Genomic DNA, 15194 nt, shown 5'->3' on the forward strand with positions numbered 1-15194 from the left:
GGAACATGTTTGGACCCCTTAGTTTGACATATGGGTGTAATGGTCAGGTGTCCACACATTTTGACATATAATGATCTTTTTCCAATCCAGTGTTGGTGCCTACTGTAGCCTCAGATTCCTGTTCGTGGCTGACAGGAATGAAACATGATGTGATCTGCTGTTGTAGCCTATCTTCTTCAAGGTTTGACATGTTGTGCGTTGATGCTTTTCAGCTCACCACGTTTGTAAAGAGTGGCTAAATGAATTACTCTAGCCTTCCTGTCAGCTCAAATTAGTCTGGACTTTCTCCTCTGACCTCTCTCATCAACAGAACTGCAGAGCTGCCACTCTTTGGGTAGCTGAAGCAGAAAATTATTTTTTTTTCTCAACATTCTGCATGAATGTGGAACCATTCGTCCAACAGACTTGATAAATAAATCTTGCAAGAATTGTCCTTGTTCATGGTTCAATCAGCATACACGAGGAGTGAATCTTGAAAAACATGTCCACCATTGGTCGAGCAATGTTCAGCAGGTATTAGACAAGCTTAATGAAGGCCAAGATTTCTTTAAATTATCTTGGTTTTTCTTTGATTTAGGTGTTTATAGGATCGCATAATATTAAGTAATATATTTTAACGTCTTTCAGGGCCCTAAACGGCTTGAACCCCAATAACTGCTGCTTGAAGCTATATTTCTATTATTATTACTATTGTTTTATTTCATTGTTTTATTCTCCTTTCTTATCTATATTAATGCTTTGGCAATATTGTATGTAAACAGTCATGCCAATAAAGCACTTTGAATTAAAAGTGAAGAAAGAGAGAGAGAGAGAGAGAGAGAGAGAGAGAGAGAGAGTACTTTTACATGGACAACAATAATCCAATATTAACCCGATTAAGACGATACACTGATTAAGAAACTAGAATGTAAACATCAATTTTTAATTACCTTAATCCGATTAAAGTTATACTCGAAGTAAACACAAATCGAATTAAGACATGTGGAGTACTCCTGTTTTAGTCACATTATCGAGGTGTATTACAGACATGTAAACACCTTAATCACACTATTAACGTCGTGTGAGAGTTTTCACCGCATTTTGCGACAGGACACGATCACACACGGCAGTGCACAACCGCTTTACGGACCGTCAAACAAGAGAGCACGGCTGCGTCCCAAACCGCGTCCTTACCTACTATAGGCGAAATACATGCATCTCGGCTACTATATAGAAGGTAAATACGCGGTTTGAGACGCAGCCCACTGTCTATTAGCACGTACAGCATGACAAATAATTAACTGCACTTGAAGCGTTTGTAAAAATTTTAATGAAAACCACCTAAAACTGTATACAGTACCATAACGAAGACGAACTGTATGTTAATACGTGAAATTCTGGAGGGAACGTCGGACGGCGTGGCGCGGTGACGTAATGGCGTGTGACGTTAATCGAACTATGTTCTAGAACATGCAAAACGGGTACATGAAAGTAATATTCTAAAAGCGACTCATGTAAACACCTTAATCACATTGTTATCTTACTCGGAGTAAGGTCAATAATTAGATTACTGCTGTCCATGTCCATGTAGTCAGAGAGAGAATATATAGTTTACATTCACATCGACCTAATACGCATTAATACAGGATATGCTGCAAAACTAATCCGCACTATAATTTCACTCATGAGCAAATTCACATTGTTGTGTCTGCGTTTTGTGCGTTGGTGCATGATTTGCTCTGGTTCATGACGACAGAAAAGTTTCCTCCGCATTTCCTCTCAGTTCTGCTGCTCTGCTCGGCTCTCGCCCAGGTGAGTAGATCGACTCATCATGTCTGTATACTGTAGGTTCCTCCTCACAGGCCGCACCTCAAACACCTCACCATAACCTATTTCAAGTACTAAATATAGCACGCGAACCATGACAACATCTGCACGCGAGTCGGGAGAAGAAACTCAGCGCGTGAATGGATTTAAATGTTCATATAATTGAAGTCCTGTAGTAGTCGGTGCGGTTTAGGACGGAACCCGGTGTTGCGTAGATTACTTTTCATTTTCTTTCTTCCCTTTTTTTATGCGGTTCCTGGAACTCGTGCGCTTTGCACTCGCAGATAATCCGGTTTTCCTCGGCGCTCGTGAGTGTCTTGAACACGACAGTATCAGTGATTATGGCGCGTTGCCATGGAACAGGTGGTGGTGCGTTCAGGATTTGATGATCTAAAGCGAAACTTCCTGAAACACGATGAGTCCTCTTCGACTGTACCGAGAATAGTGATAAAGCGAAACACTTGAGGAATTTTAACCGGAACTGAAAACGAACTCCTTTGGGATCTAGACTGAAGGATTTAACAGGTAGGTTTATTGTAACTTTGGTATTTTCGTCTCGTGACCAAACGTTTGTTTATAACAACTTACGTAAACAGTGTGTCATGTTTGACTAAAGATACCGTGTTTGGAGGTTTATTTTACTCTCTCTCGTAGTGGACTAAACGTCGCATTTTTTCAATATTTTAAATCATTTTTGTCGTGTTTGTGTATTATCTAGGACAAAACAACGACAACAAAACAAGTACATTTAGTTAAAATGTAAATGTAAATGCCTGTCAGGCGACAGAAAGGCCGGACTGAGGCGTGTAAACTGAGAGAGAGAGAGAGAGAGAGAGAGAGAGAGAGAGAGAGTAGGCTCAGAACAACATGTGACCCGTTTCCCCCCTCGACTATTTTCTCTGTTACAGCTGGACAGAAATGCTGATATTTGTTTTTGTGCTGTGTGGCTTCACCTTCTGTGGACTCTGTGTGTGTGAGAGAGATACACAAAGCTCCAAGCAGGTAGAAGACAGAAATGCCGGTGAGTTACTTCAATAATATCAACAAACCAGAAAGTCTACAGTATAGTCCAGTTGAATCAGTAAGGACAAGCAAGCACAGTGTGTTTACTAGCCCGCATTATCCAGGGCTAGTAAACAATGAATGAAAGAATGACTGGAAACTGTGATTACATTAAACATGTTTACACAACTTAAAACCTGTTTCTGGACACTGTTTCTAATATACACTGTCCGCTTTAGTATAGTTAGTTTCTTCACAGAGCCTCGTCAAATATTAGGCTCATTAAGTATATTTAAATGTGTACTGTAATATTCTGTCTATTTATTGGAGTGTTTTATTCCTGAACTTTCCACTGGCTGATTATCGGTGACATTATTTATAGCCCTGCTTGTTTTCCAGTTATGAAAGGTTTGGGTTCAATTTAATTTTAATTCAAGGGACCAGTCAAATAGACTTATATATAGGGCTGGGTATTGCGACCAATTTTGGGGATTTGATTCTTATTTATATGGATTCAATTAGATATCGATTCCATTAGATTCAATATTGAGTCGTTATCGATATTTCATTTAAAATGTTAGTTTTGCAGACTTGGAATCCATGTTTTAATTTAAATGCTGGTAACTGAAAACCTCCTACTTAGCTATATTACTGAAATACACATTTACATTAACAATAGGGCCCACACGATTATGTTTAACTACTTTTTACTTTTACTTTGAGCAACAAACATTGTAACAAGAAATCATTTCCCGAATCGATATCGTTTCGTTAAGTTGAAGGTCGGTTTAAAATCGGACAATCGATATTTTTTACCCAGCCCTACTAATAACTATAAGAACTCAGTAATAATAATTACTACTCTATGGGGTAATGGTGGTTTGTGATTTCTACTAGTGTAACAAAACTAAGTAAAATAAAAAAGTCACAACCCTACTTTAAGGTTGCCTCTCTTAGTAGTTAGTAATATGGAATGTTTTCATTAGTGATTTGTCATGTGGTTCTCAAACATTTGCAGTCAGGAACTCCTTTATCTATTTAAAAAAAAAAACCATGAACCCTGTCAGTACAGATTTATTTTGCTAAGGTTACGTCTACGTTACTCCGGATAGATCCGAACACTGCATTTTCGTCGACAGTGGCGCTTTCGATGGTTTTCCAAACATTGCTTGTCCACACTGAAACGTCTGAAAACACTCAGATCTTTATTCTGCGTAAAATGCATAAAAACGCAGGAAGCTTTGGCCTGAGCCATTTCCATCAGGCGTTTATTTAAAAATGCAATCTGAAGGTTGTACAGCGTGACATTAACCTTTAACGAAGCTATCAAACTGGATCACAAGCACAACAACTGCAATACAACATCATCCACCATCTTGTTTGTTTTGAGTTGAATGTGTTACATGACTGTGTCACGTGACTAAAAACATGTCATAGTTTTCGAATATCTCAGGTTTCTCAGTCCACACTACCATGTGAAAACGGTGCTTTCAAATGTATTCACTCGGTAGAGCGTTTCCAAAAAGCTCAGTTTTCGCTGGACAAAAACACCATCTCTGTGTGGACGGAAGGCCGAAACGTAGTGAAAAAGATGCGTCTTCAAATTTATCCGGATTCATGATTAATTTATCCAAATTAATTAGACATAGCTTAACATAATCCAGCTATTAAAATAATAGGCACGTTAATTAACTGTATATGCAGGAATATTTTGGGAATATAGACCTTTTCAATGTCTTTCTAAACATTTGTTTTTGTTTGTTTTTAATTATTGACGTTTGGATTGAACTCCTTCAATACAATGACTGATCAAAAAGTTATCTCAATAAAAATGTAAATTGCCCGCTTGGGTCTATGTCTCACTGCTATGATTGGATTTTAAAGAAAATTGAACATTTTATTAATCAATGGGAGTCGTTCTCATACACAGCAGCAGGTTTGACCTAACCACATTATTTGTTTTAATTCCTCATATCCCTAATTAAAAAATCTAACATCCAAACTGCTAGATTGTTTTCAATATTTTATTTATTTCAATAGCTTTTTTGTGGTTTGGTCACTCTGTACGTGATCAGATTTTCGGCAAAGGTTTTTAAGATTCACACCATTTTAAAAAACGTCTCAGAAACAGCGTCCATCTAATGTCACAAACACAATGAGGATAAACTGTTGTATATTATGCAGTGGATGTAAAAAGTCTACACACCCCTGTTAAAATGGCAGGTTTTTGTTATGTAAAAAATGTAAACCAAAATAATGTCAGAACTTTTTCCTCCTTCAATGTATAAAAAAAAATATTGGAAAAACAATCAAACCTTTTTTTTAAGGAAAAAAAAAAAACTTTGTAAAAAATAAACTAACCTAGTTGCATATGCGTGCACACCCCTAAACTACACCACTCAATCTTTTTGAGTCTACAAGCGTGGCACATCTTGACTTGGCAATATTTTCCCACTCTTTCTTGCAAAAAACATTCTAGATCCATCAAAATGCAAGGATATCTCCTGTGCACAGCCAGCTTCAGGTCACCCTACAGATGTTTAGTTGGATTCAGGTTTGGCCACTGGCTATATCATTCAAAAACTTTGATCTTCTTGTGGTTAAGCCATTCCTTTGTTGATTTGGATGTATGCTATGGGTCATTGTTGTTGTCCTGAAAGGTGAAATTCATTTTCGTTTTCAGTTTTCTAGTGGACACCTGAAGTTTTGCACTAAAATCGACTGGCATTTGTGGCTATTCCTGATTCCCTCCACCTTGATAAGTTACCAGTTCTGGCTGAATAAAAGCAGCCCTAAAGCACGATGCTGCCACCAGCATGCTTCACTGTGGATATAGTGTTCTTTTGTTTGTGTTTTGGGGTTTTTTCCCACCCAAGACATCTTTTGTAATTAATGGAACTGTTATACATTTTGGAATTGACCTCACCAGACCATAACACATTTTGCCGCATGGTTTGGGATGATTCGTTAGGCTTGGATGTTTTTTGTGAGAAAGGGCTTTCGTCTAGCCATCCTACCCCATAGCCCAGGCATGAGAGATTGTTGTCACATGCACAGAGTAATCAGTACTTGTCAGTACTTGGTATTCCTGCAGCTCCTTTAATGCTGCCTTTGGTCTCTTGGCAGCCTCCCTGGTAAGTTTGTGTCTTGTCCTTTTTATAAATTTTGGAGGGACGTCCTGTTCTCGGTGGTGTCACTGTGGTGATCCATTTTTGATGATTGCCTTTTAAGGTGTTCCATGGTACATCTAATGTTTTGGGAATTCCTTTATACCCCTCTCCTGATTGATAACTTTCAACAAGTGAGATACCATGCACGTTTGTAAGCTCTTTGTAGACCATGGCTTCAGCAGTCAGATGAAACCAAGAAGATGTGAAGGAAATCTTACAGAAACAGCTGGTCTTTATTTGGGGTTAATCAGAATAATTTCATTGATGACAGCTGTATGATAATTACTTTTGAACATGCTATTGAACGTGATATCAAAGGGTGTGCGCACACCTATGCAACCAGGTTATTGTAACTTTTTTTTTCTCTTCCATTTTGCCTATTTTTCTCTAAAATGTTTGAATGTTTTTCACTTAATTTTTATTATACGTTGTAATTTCACACTGGAGGTGGAAAAAGTTCTTAGATGATTATCTTGGTTTCATTTTTTTTTTTACATCACAAAAACTTGTCATTTTTAACAGGGGTGTGTAGACTTTTTATATCCATTATATATGTCAGTTGAAATATTTAAAAATATCTGTCTGTGTTCTCCCTGAGGGGTTACATGAGCAGTTATGGGAACTCTCGCCGATGCTGAACTTATGCAGGCAGTGAGAAGTGTTAACAGCTTAATGAGTTTATAGGTCACAGTCATTAATCTGAAACTGGCTGTAACTTGCAAATAAAACGCAATGCCTTGTGGGTAGGAAATGTGTACTCATTAACAGAAATATTGATATTATTTTTATTATTATTACTACTATTAGCACTACCCCATATAGTGTATGTGTAATGTCGGCTATTTTCGCTCTGGACAGTGTTTACGGAAGAACAGGAGGCCAATACGTTTTTAGGACGCCACCTGCTGTACAACCGATTCGACTTTGAAATCTTCACCCCAGGCAATTTGGAGAGAGAGTGTATCGAGGAAGTGTGCAACTATGAAGAAGCGCGTGAGGTTTTTGAAAATATTCCAGACACAGTTGAGTAATTCGGTTCTTTACAATCAACACATTCTTTCACCAAACCTGTGCCATCAACTTTGTGACTCGTTACAAAAACACACCTACGTAATAAACGTACAAGCTATCATGTTTACCTGCTGAATAGGTAAACTTGTTTGTCGTGTTGAGTTACACATCATCATTAGCTGTGTAATAAGCTGATGTACTGCTGTTGATAATAAATTGTCTTTGGGTGTGTGACATTTTGTTTGTTTTCAACAGGATGCTTTCTGGAAAAAGTATACAGAGGGTAAGTCAGAGCCGTGTGTCCGTACTGGTTTTATGACCTATTTATCTCTTGCTGTGTATTTTGCTTATTGTCTTTATTATTCTTGGTTTTCAGTGCTGCAAAACAATCTAGTTTTTATTATGATGTTACCTCAAGAAACATTTTTTCGAATGTATTTTACAACCCCAGTTCCACAAAAGAGTTGGGACGCTGTGTAAAATGTAAATAAAAACAGAATGCAATGATTTGCAGATCTCACAAACCCATATGTTATTCACAATAGAACGTAGAAAACATATCAAATGTTTAAACTGAGGAAATGTACCATTTTAAGGAAAAAATTTAATTTGATGGCCGCAACACGTCTCAAAAAAGTTGGGACGGGGCAACAAAAGACTGCATTCTGTTTTTATTTACATTACATTATTCACAGCGTGTCAACTTTTTTGGGGGGGAATTGGGGTTGTAGTCAAAATTGCAGGAATGTGCAGGGAATACAGATATAAAACATCATACAGGTTTGTAAGTTAAAAAAGCCAGCATGTTTACAAATGACCGTCTTTTTGGAGTTTCACATCGTCTCCCTGTGTCCATGTGGGTTTCCTGTGCATTCTCTGGTTTCTTCCCACCTCCCAAAAAGAGATTTGGATCATCTATGTTAAATTGCCTATTGGTGTAAATGAATGTGTGTGCAGTGTCCCGTTCAGGGTATATTCCCACCTTTTGCCCTGTGGCCCCAGAATACGTTCTGGATCCACTCCAACCTTCACCAGGGATGAAGCAGTTACTACTGAAGATGCATGAATGAATAAATAAATGAATGATGAATCAAGATGTGATGCCACAGCACAGGACAGTTTATGTGAGATGTTTACAAAAAAGTTAGTAAAAATAGATAAATGGGCTATTTACGAGCAAATAATTGTTGACATTTATTTTTTGAAAGTTATTCTGTGGTGAATCAGGAGGCTGTTCTATGAACACTGGGCATGAGGATAAGCCAATCCACCTACGTGTTTTAGGATGTGCTGAGGAGACCCACACAGATGTGGGGAGAACATGTGAAACTCCACACAGACAGTAGTAACCGGAGCTCAAGATCGAACTGGGAACCCTGGAACTGTCACCATGGTGACAATTATTTATATATACTACGATATACATTTTATCTGATAAAGGACTTTTTCCTTTTTCAATTGGCCATTCATTTATTCATGAAGCAAAAAAGCAGAGCAGTAAGAATCATCATCTTATCTGTGTACAACTCTTGGCTCCTTGTTTATCTATAGTCCCAAACCAGTTCCTCCACTTTTTATTACCTAATATGATGACATTTGTACAGTATATTGATGGCTCTTATCTTAGATTCAAGCAATATAATACTTTGGGCACGCAGTATTATTTCTCAGTTATGTGCTTACAGCTTTGTTTTCAAAGTGGCAGTTAAAATCAGAATGTCGTTATTTGGTTAAGGAAACTGAACTGATGTATGAGTAAAGGTTCATCATTTTTGATTGGTATGCCACACTTGAGAATGTTTCCATGACTTCATAATCTATAGCTGTATTGCTACAACTAACCATTCTAGTTGTATTCTCTGTTTCTCACAGTAACAGGAAGCTGGATGGACATTAACAATTTTATTTCCCATTTTGTTCCTTTTAATGTTGCGATTCGGTTTTGATGGCACTCTGTTGTCAAACTTTAGTGAAATTAATGTTGTGTGTGTCATTTTAAAATATCTTGAAGTATCATGATCATTTTTTGTCCACCCCATGCTTTCAGCCTTTTCCTCTGTTGTGTTTGTAGATGAGCATTCATTTTCTTAACGCACTATAACCTGTGCCCAATTCTCCATTAATGTTATAGAAATTAAAACGAGTCAGTCTGGTTAGTTGCATCATTAATATTAAAACCCTTAGTGTATAACGTGTGACAAGACATTAAAAGTCCTAAAGGACAATATTCACAGATGCAGTGTGTTTTAAATGGGGTTTTTTAAGAAACAAAAAAACAAGTTAGAAGGACATACTTGCCACATACTTATTCGCTGGTTTGCTAAAATACTGAAGGATAAGTTGATGGTTTTAACAATTCTACTATTTAAAACTATCCTAAGCATTTGATGAGGCTTTCAGAAATTCGTTTTAGATATGACTAGAATTTATGGCTAAATATTAAACATGGTTACACTGTTATGTTCTGTTTCAATGATATTTGCAGCTCAGAATCAGGGGCAGAAAATCGATGTGACTGCTCTGTTGGTGGGCATCATCGCAGGGGGCGTGGCCATCATCATAATGGGGCTCCTGATCTGGTATTCCTGCCAGAAGCAGTGCAAAAATAAGTAAGGACATGCTGCACAAGCGGGTCACAGTAAAATATGCATGCAGGGCATTCAGATTAAGGCAATATATTGTACTCAAAGCCATTAACATTGGTATGCTGAGGTCATCAGATGTTATCAAACTTTTTTTTGTTTGTTTGTTTTGTAAAATGTCTAAAGACACTTTATAATATGTATAAATATAATATGCCTCTCACTGCTGTTGAATGCTATTATGGTAGTAATTATTTCATGTTCCTCATTAACATGTCTCTACACAGATTATTTTGACAGATTAGCTATAATCAGTAAATATAATCTACAATACTACTGTATGTAGTCCATAATAAACTGGCATACTGAGTAGAATACTTGCAGTTTACCTTTTATACCGTCTTTTCCTGATTAGAAGACAAATTTTTTTTAGCAGATGCTGTAACAAACACACTCGGTAAACAAGTAAACAAACCCAGCTGCTGTAGCAATTAGAAGTCATCAAAGTGTTGCCAGATTGAAACCTACATTCCAGTTACGCACGAGAGACCTGTAGCTATGAGACACTGCTATATCTATGTGCTAAGTACAAACCGAGAGAAGCTCAGAACTGAGGACTTGTATGTTTTAGTATGGGTATATGTCATTTTAAACTTGTTTGAGTTGAATGCTTTGTTAAGCTTAAACCAGCTGAGTTGTATAAACATTTGCTGTAGTATTTTTTTAAATTTTTTTTTTAAAGAATCATTCTTTCTTCAGGGTAGGGTAGGTAGCTTGATGGCAACGTTTCCTCTAGTATAGTTTGACTTTCAATAGAAATCATTACAAGGAGTAACTGTAAAAGTTACAAACATATAAAATATTTGTCTTTAAAACACACAAATATATGCAAAGAATAAGTCATTTAAATGTTGGCTACTGGTGTCTTGTGTCAGTATCTTGAACAAGAATCTACAGTAAATGTCAAACCAGTGTGGGGGAAGTACTCTGGTTAGCTTGGTTCTAACTTTGAAACACTGCCTGGTACGTTTATGTGGCTTGCACTGTAAAACAATGTATATGCTGTTCTTCTCTGAAGAAGTAGAATTGTCAAGTGTCTACTCCAGATAAGTGTTTGTGTAACACTACAGTTGTTCTCTGGAATATCCATGTTTTTAACTATGTTGCAATTTAACAACTGGACTGTGTCACTGTTTGTGTGTGTGTGTGTGTGTGTGTGTGTGTGTGTGTGTGTGTGTGTGTGTGCGTGTGCGCATGCATGGTCAGGCCCGTCAGGAGTCGTTCGAGACGCAGTAATGCCTCTGTGATCATTAGGAGGCTAGAGGAGGTGTCGCTGCACCCCATCCCTGCTCCTCCTTTATCAGATGAAATGGAAACACATGGTCTCCCCTCATACGAGCAGGCCATTGCTATAACTGGACCCCACGATGCTCCACCACCGCCATATCCCGGGTACACACACACACACACAGATGCGCACGCACGTTCACACTAATGATTTGAGCTAAATGCCTTTTTTTTAACCACATGTAAAATCATACACATGGAATTGCTGCTGTCCGGTTACACTGAACAGACTTTACTCCTGTAGGCTGTGCCACATACAAACTATCAATACACGCTATCAATAAGGCATCTTGCATAGTGTAGTATCACATGCAATTTAAAGGTGCCTGTCATAACAAACACCAAGCTGAAAGTTAGTATGACCATAATTTCAACTTTAGATGCTCATCTGATATCTTGTACACTTTTCTGGCCACAAGTTTCAGGATCTCGAAGGTTACAATCTGATTGGTTGTCTGCATTTCCATACACACACGGTTTAATTTTCACTGAATGGGATCTCATTTTTAAACGTTATTCAGGTGTGTGTCTGTTAACATTCTATAATGTGTCTGAAAATGATAGCAGTTGGTCATGTTGAAAACTCAGACTGTAATTCCAACACTAAATTCCTCACATTATTAACAGGAATGCCTAACAATAGCAGTTATAAAGTAATACACACAACCATACGAAACAGGTCGTCAATCAACTCAAAATGACATGAACACTCACTTAGAGGAAGAGCGATAAGTGTTTCTGCATCACTGTTTAGAGGATTTCTGTAGTGCTGAACCTAAAGGCTTTTCTGTCGTTAATTGACACATTTTTATATAGTATTGGTAACATGCTACTTTCTAAAGAAGCCCATTATATCATTGTTCATGTAATGATTATCCATCCTTACATCCATCTGTCTGTCCATACATACGTTATCTCTCCAGCCATACAGTGGGCTCGGAAATTATTTCGACCTCTTGTATTTTTTGCACACTTGATCGTGTTATAGATTTCATTTAAAATTTATTAAATTGACTTTTTGGCTATTAAGCTACACACAATAATCCATAATGACGAAGCAAAAACGTGTGTTGAGAACTTTTTTGCAAATTTGTTAAAAATCATCAACTGAAATATCTCCTTTAGATAAGTATTCAGACCCTTGCTTTAGGCACTCCAAAGAGCTCAGGTGCATCTTTTTGCTCTGGAAGAGTCTCTAGAAATTGACTTAAGGGGATTTAAGGGATTTAGAAAGGGGTGTGTGTGTGGGGACCCACAATTAACCTTGAATGTCAGACCAAAAACCAAGCTATGAATTCCAAGGAACGCTCTGTAGACCTCCAAGACATAGATCTGGATAAAGGTGTAAAACCATTTCTAAAGCCTTGAATGTTCCCGGGAGCACAGTGGGCTCCATTATTGTGAAATTGAAGAAGTTTGGAATAACCAGGACTCTTCCTAGAGCTGTCCATCTTGGCAAAACTGAATTAACAGGCAAGAAGGGCATTGGTCAGGGAGGAGACCAAGAACCCAATGGCCAGTCTAACAGAGCTTCAGAAGTCCTTAGCAGAGATGGGAGACCCATCTCAGAAATACTCCATCAGTCAGGCCTTTATGGTAGAGTGGCTAAACAGAAGCCAATCTTGAGTAAAAGGTATATGGCAGGCTCTTGAAGGACTTGTAGGTCCATCCATCCATTCATCTTCTACCGCTTACTCCTTCTTCAGGGTCGCGGGGGAACCTGGAGCCTATCCCAGGGAGCATCGGGCACAAGGCGGGGTACATCCTGGACAGGGTGCCAATCCATCGCAGGGCACAATCACATACACACTCACACACACCCATTCATACACTCCGGACACTTTAGACACATCATTCAGCCTACCATGCATGTCTTTGGACTGGGGGAGGAAACCGGAGTACCCGGAGGAAACCCCCACAGCACGGGGAGAACATGCAAACTCCGCACACACATGGCCCCTGCGGGAGTCGAATCCCGGACCCTGGAGGTGTGAGGCGAACGTGCTAACCACTAAGCCACCGTGCACCCCGGACTTGTAGGTCTGATGGGAAAAAAATTTACTTTTGAGGCTGAACCCCAAGCACTACAGCAACTGGTAATACCAACACTATGGTGAAGCATGCCCAAATCCAGTTGTGCAAAGCTTATAAAGACTTATTCAAGAAGACTTGAAGCTATAATTGCTGCTAAAGGTGCTTCTGAATAAAGGGTCTGAATACTCCTCTGAAAAGTTGTTTTTGCTTCGTCATTCTGGGTTATTGTGGGGGGCATGGTGGCTTAGTGGTTAGCACATTTGCCTTGTATCTCCAGGTTTGGGGGTTTGATTCCTACCACCGCCCTGTGTGCATAGAGTTTCCATGTTCTCCCCACGCTTCAGGGGTTTCCTCCAGTTTTCTCCCAGAGTCCAAAAACATGCCTTGTAGGCTCCAGATTGTCCGTAGTGTGTGAATGGGTGTGTGCGCGCAAGTTTGTGCCCTGTGATTGATTGGCACACCGTCCAGGGTGTCCCCCACCTTGTGCCCCAAGATGCCTGGGATAAGCTCCAGGCTCCCTGTAACCTTGTGTAGGATAAGTGGTATGGAAAGTGGATGGATGGACGGATTATGGGTTATTGTTTGTAGATTAATGGCAAAAAGCGAAAACTAAAGGGCTTTAGAATATTTTCCATACCCGCTGTACATACATTGATCATCCTTATATGCATCAATCAATACATACACAACCGTGTTAAACTTCATTATATCTTCTTTAATATGCAGTGATGCTTAGGCCTCTGTGATTAATTACAAAACTATCATATCTTTTTCCACAGATCGAGACCAGGCACCATTCAACGATAAGCCAACCCTGTCATCAAATAAACCTGGATTGGGTGTTTCTTAATTTAAACCAGAAACTGTAATGTGGTGTTATGAACTATGTTTTGTTTCAGAATCACTTATAGAGCTGGCTTGGTTATGAATAACGTCTATAATGTACTGGTTTTACACTAATTAGAACGTTTAATTTATCTAATATTTGATTGCTCCTACATTTTGCAGTGCTGTATAAGTAGATAGTTAGCCAGGTCATTTCAGTTTACATTTGTGAATGAAGCACACTAAGATTATGCTAAATGCCAATAGCCTATAATGCATTTGATTCCATGTGTCTGTGAGGGCTTTTGATGAAGGAAAATAGTGAAGAAAGTTGATTAATATAATTATGAATACTACATATAGAACTCAGTTGTTTCCCATTAACACTGACCTACTAAACAATACCAGCTTTACCTCGTTTACCTCTTTATATATATATATATATATATATATATATATATATATATATATATATATATATATATATATATATATATATATATATATATATATAATGGTTGTTGATGTGCTTATGATTGACACGTTTTTTTCTTTATATTTTGTTAATTGTCTCATTATTTTGTTCATCTTTTGTCCTGTCTGTTGAATATAGCCACACAAATCAGAACACTGTTCTATTAATTAAGATTAATGTAGCTATTTTTTTATTTTTTTCTCGAGCAAAAGGATGTGGTTTTGGGGAAATAACGTGGTCAACCAAAGGTTCCTCCTTGTTGGCTGACTTTTTCTTTGCTTTCAATGTTTTGATAATTATGTCTGTTTTCCATAGCAGATAGTTAATATATGTTTAATACAAAATAATAAAATAAATAAATTAACACGAGCATAATTTGTTTTTTGTATACCAACACATTACATACAACACTGCCTTAAAATGCAACTTTGCATGACTTTGTTCTACATGTTATACATGACTAAAATATTGTTTTAGTATCTACACTCCTAGGCAAAAAAATTGGGCCAAGCCCAAAATGTAAAAATATATTTTAATTTACAGTGGATATAAAAAGTCTAGACACCCCTGTTAAAATGGCAGGTTTTTGTGAGGTAAAAAAAAAATTAAACCAAGATAAATAATTTTTCTACCTTTTTATTGTGAAATTTTAACCTATTAATTAAAAAATCTCCAAGGATCACAGCTGGACAATTGCAGAAGTTAATTACGTCTCAGAAAGTCTCCAAAACTACAATCTGAAGTTACCTACATCACCACAAGTTGTTTGGAAGGGTTTCAAGAAAAAAAGCCTCTACTCTCATCCAAAACCACACTCAAGCATCTTCAGTTTGCCAGACACTACTGGAACTTCAAATGGGATCGGGTTCTAGTGTCAGATGAAACCAAAATAGAGCTTTTTGGTAATAAACACCAGAGGTGGTTTTGGTGCACACAGAGAGG

The 15194-nt window shown here is 37.9% G+C and overlaps 1 protein-coding gene across 3 annotated transcripts; it reads left to right on the forward strand.

Annotated features, from left to right (window-relative positions):
- The first annotated feature begins 1182 nt into the window (after positions 1-1182).
- prrg4 (proline rich Gla (G-carboxyglutamic acid) 4 (transmembrane)) lies at positions 1183-14196 on the forward strand. Of its 3 annotated transcripts, XM_053622761.1 has the most exons (8): positions 1184-1791; positions 2091-2331; positions 2715-2827; positions 6837-7000; positions 7245-7272; positions 9475-9598; positions 10838-11023; positions 13732-14196. In XM_053622761.1, exons 3-8 carry the CDS (start codon positions 2725-2727, stop codon positions 13757-13759), a joined length of 633 nt encoding a protein of 210 aa, XP_053478736.1. In that variant the 5' UTR covers positions 1184-1791; positions 2091-2331; positions 2715-2724; the 3' UTR covers positions 13760-14196. The 3 variants fall into 3 exon arrangements, with proteins under 3 accessions (XP_053478737.1, XP_053478736.1, XP_053478735.1); XM_053622762.1 differs by lacking the exon at positions 2091-2331 and having other exon boundaries at positions 1183-1791; XM_053622760.1 differs by lacking the exon at positions 1184-1791 and having other exon boundaries at positions 1831-2331.
- Positions 14197-15194: the final 998 nt, after the last annotated feature.

This window comes from Ictalurus furcatus, chromosome 4 (genome assembly GCF_023375685.1).
Source record: "Ictalurus furcatus strain D&B chromosome 4, Billie_1.0, whole genome shotgun sequence".
NCBI classification, from domain to species: Eukaryota; Metazoa; Chordata; class Actinopteri; order Siluriformes; family Ictaluridae; genus Ictalurus; species Ictalurus furcatus.

Coding starts and splice junctions, on each gene's coding strand:
- prrg4 (XM_053622762.1), top strand. CDS start 2,725: ATGCTGATATTTGTTTTTGTGCTGTGTGGCTTCACCTTCTGTGGACTC. Junction 7,273..9,474: donor CTGGAAAAAGTATACAGAGG/GTAAGTCAGAGC, acceptor TGATATTTGCAG/CTCAGAATCAGGGGCAGAAA. Junction 11,024..13,731: donor CCACCACCGCCATATCCCGG/GTACACACACAC, acceptor CTTTTTCCACAG/ATCGAGACCAGGCACCATTC.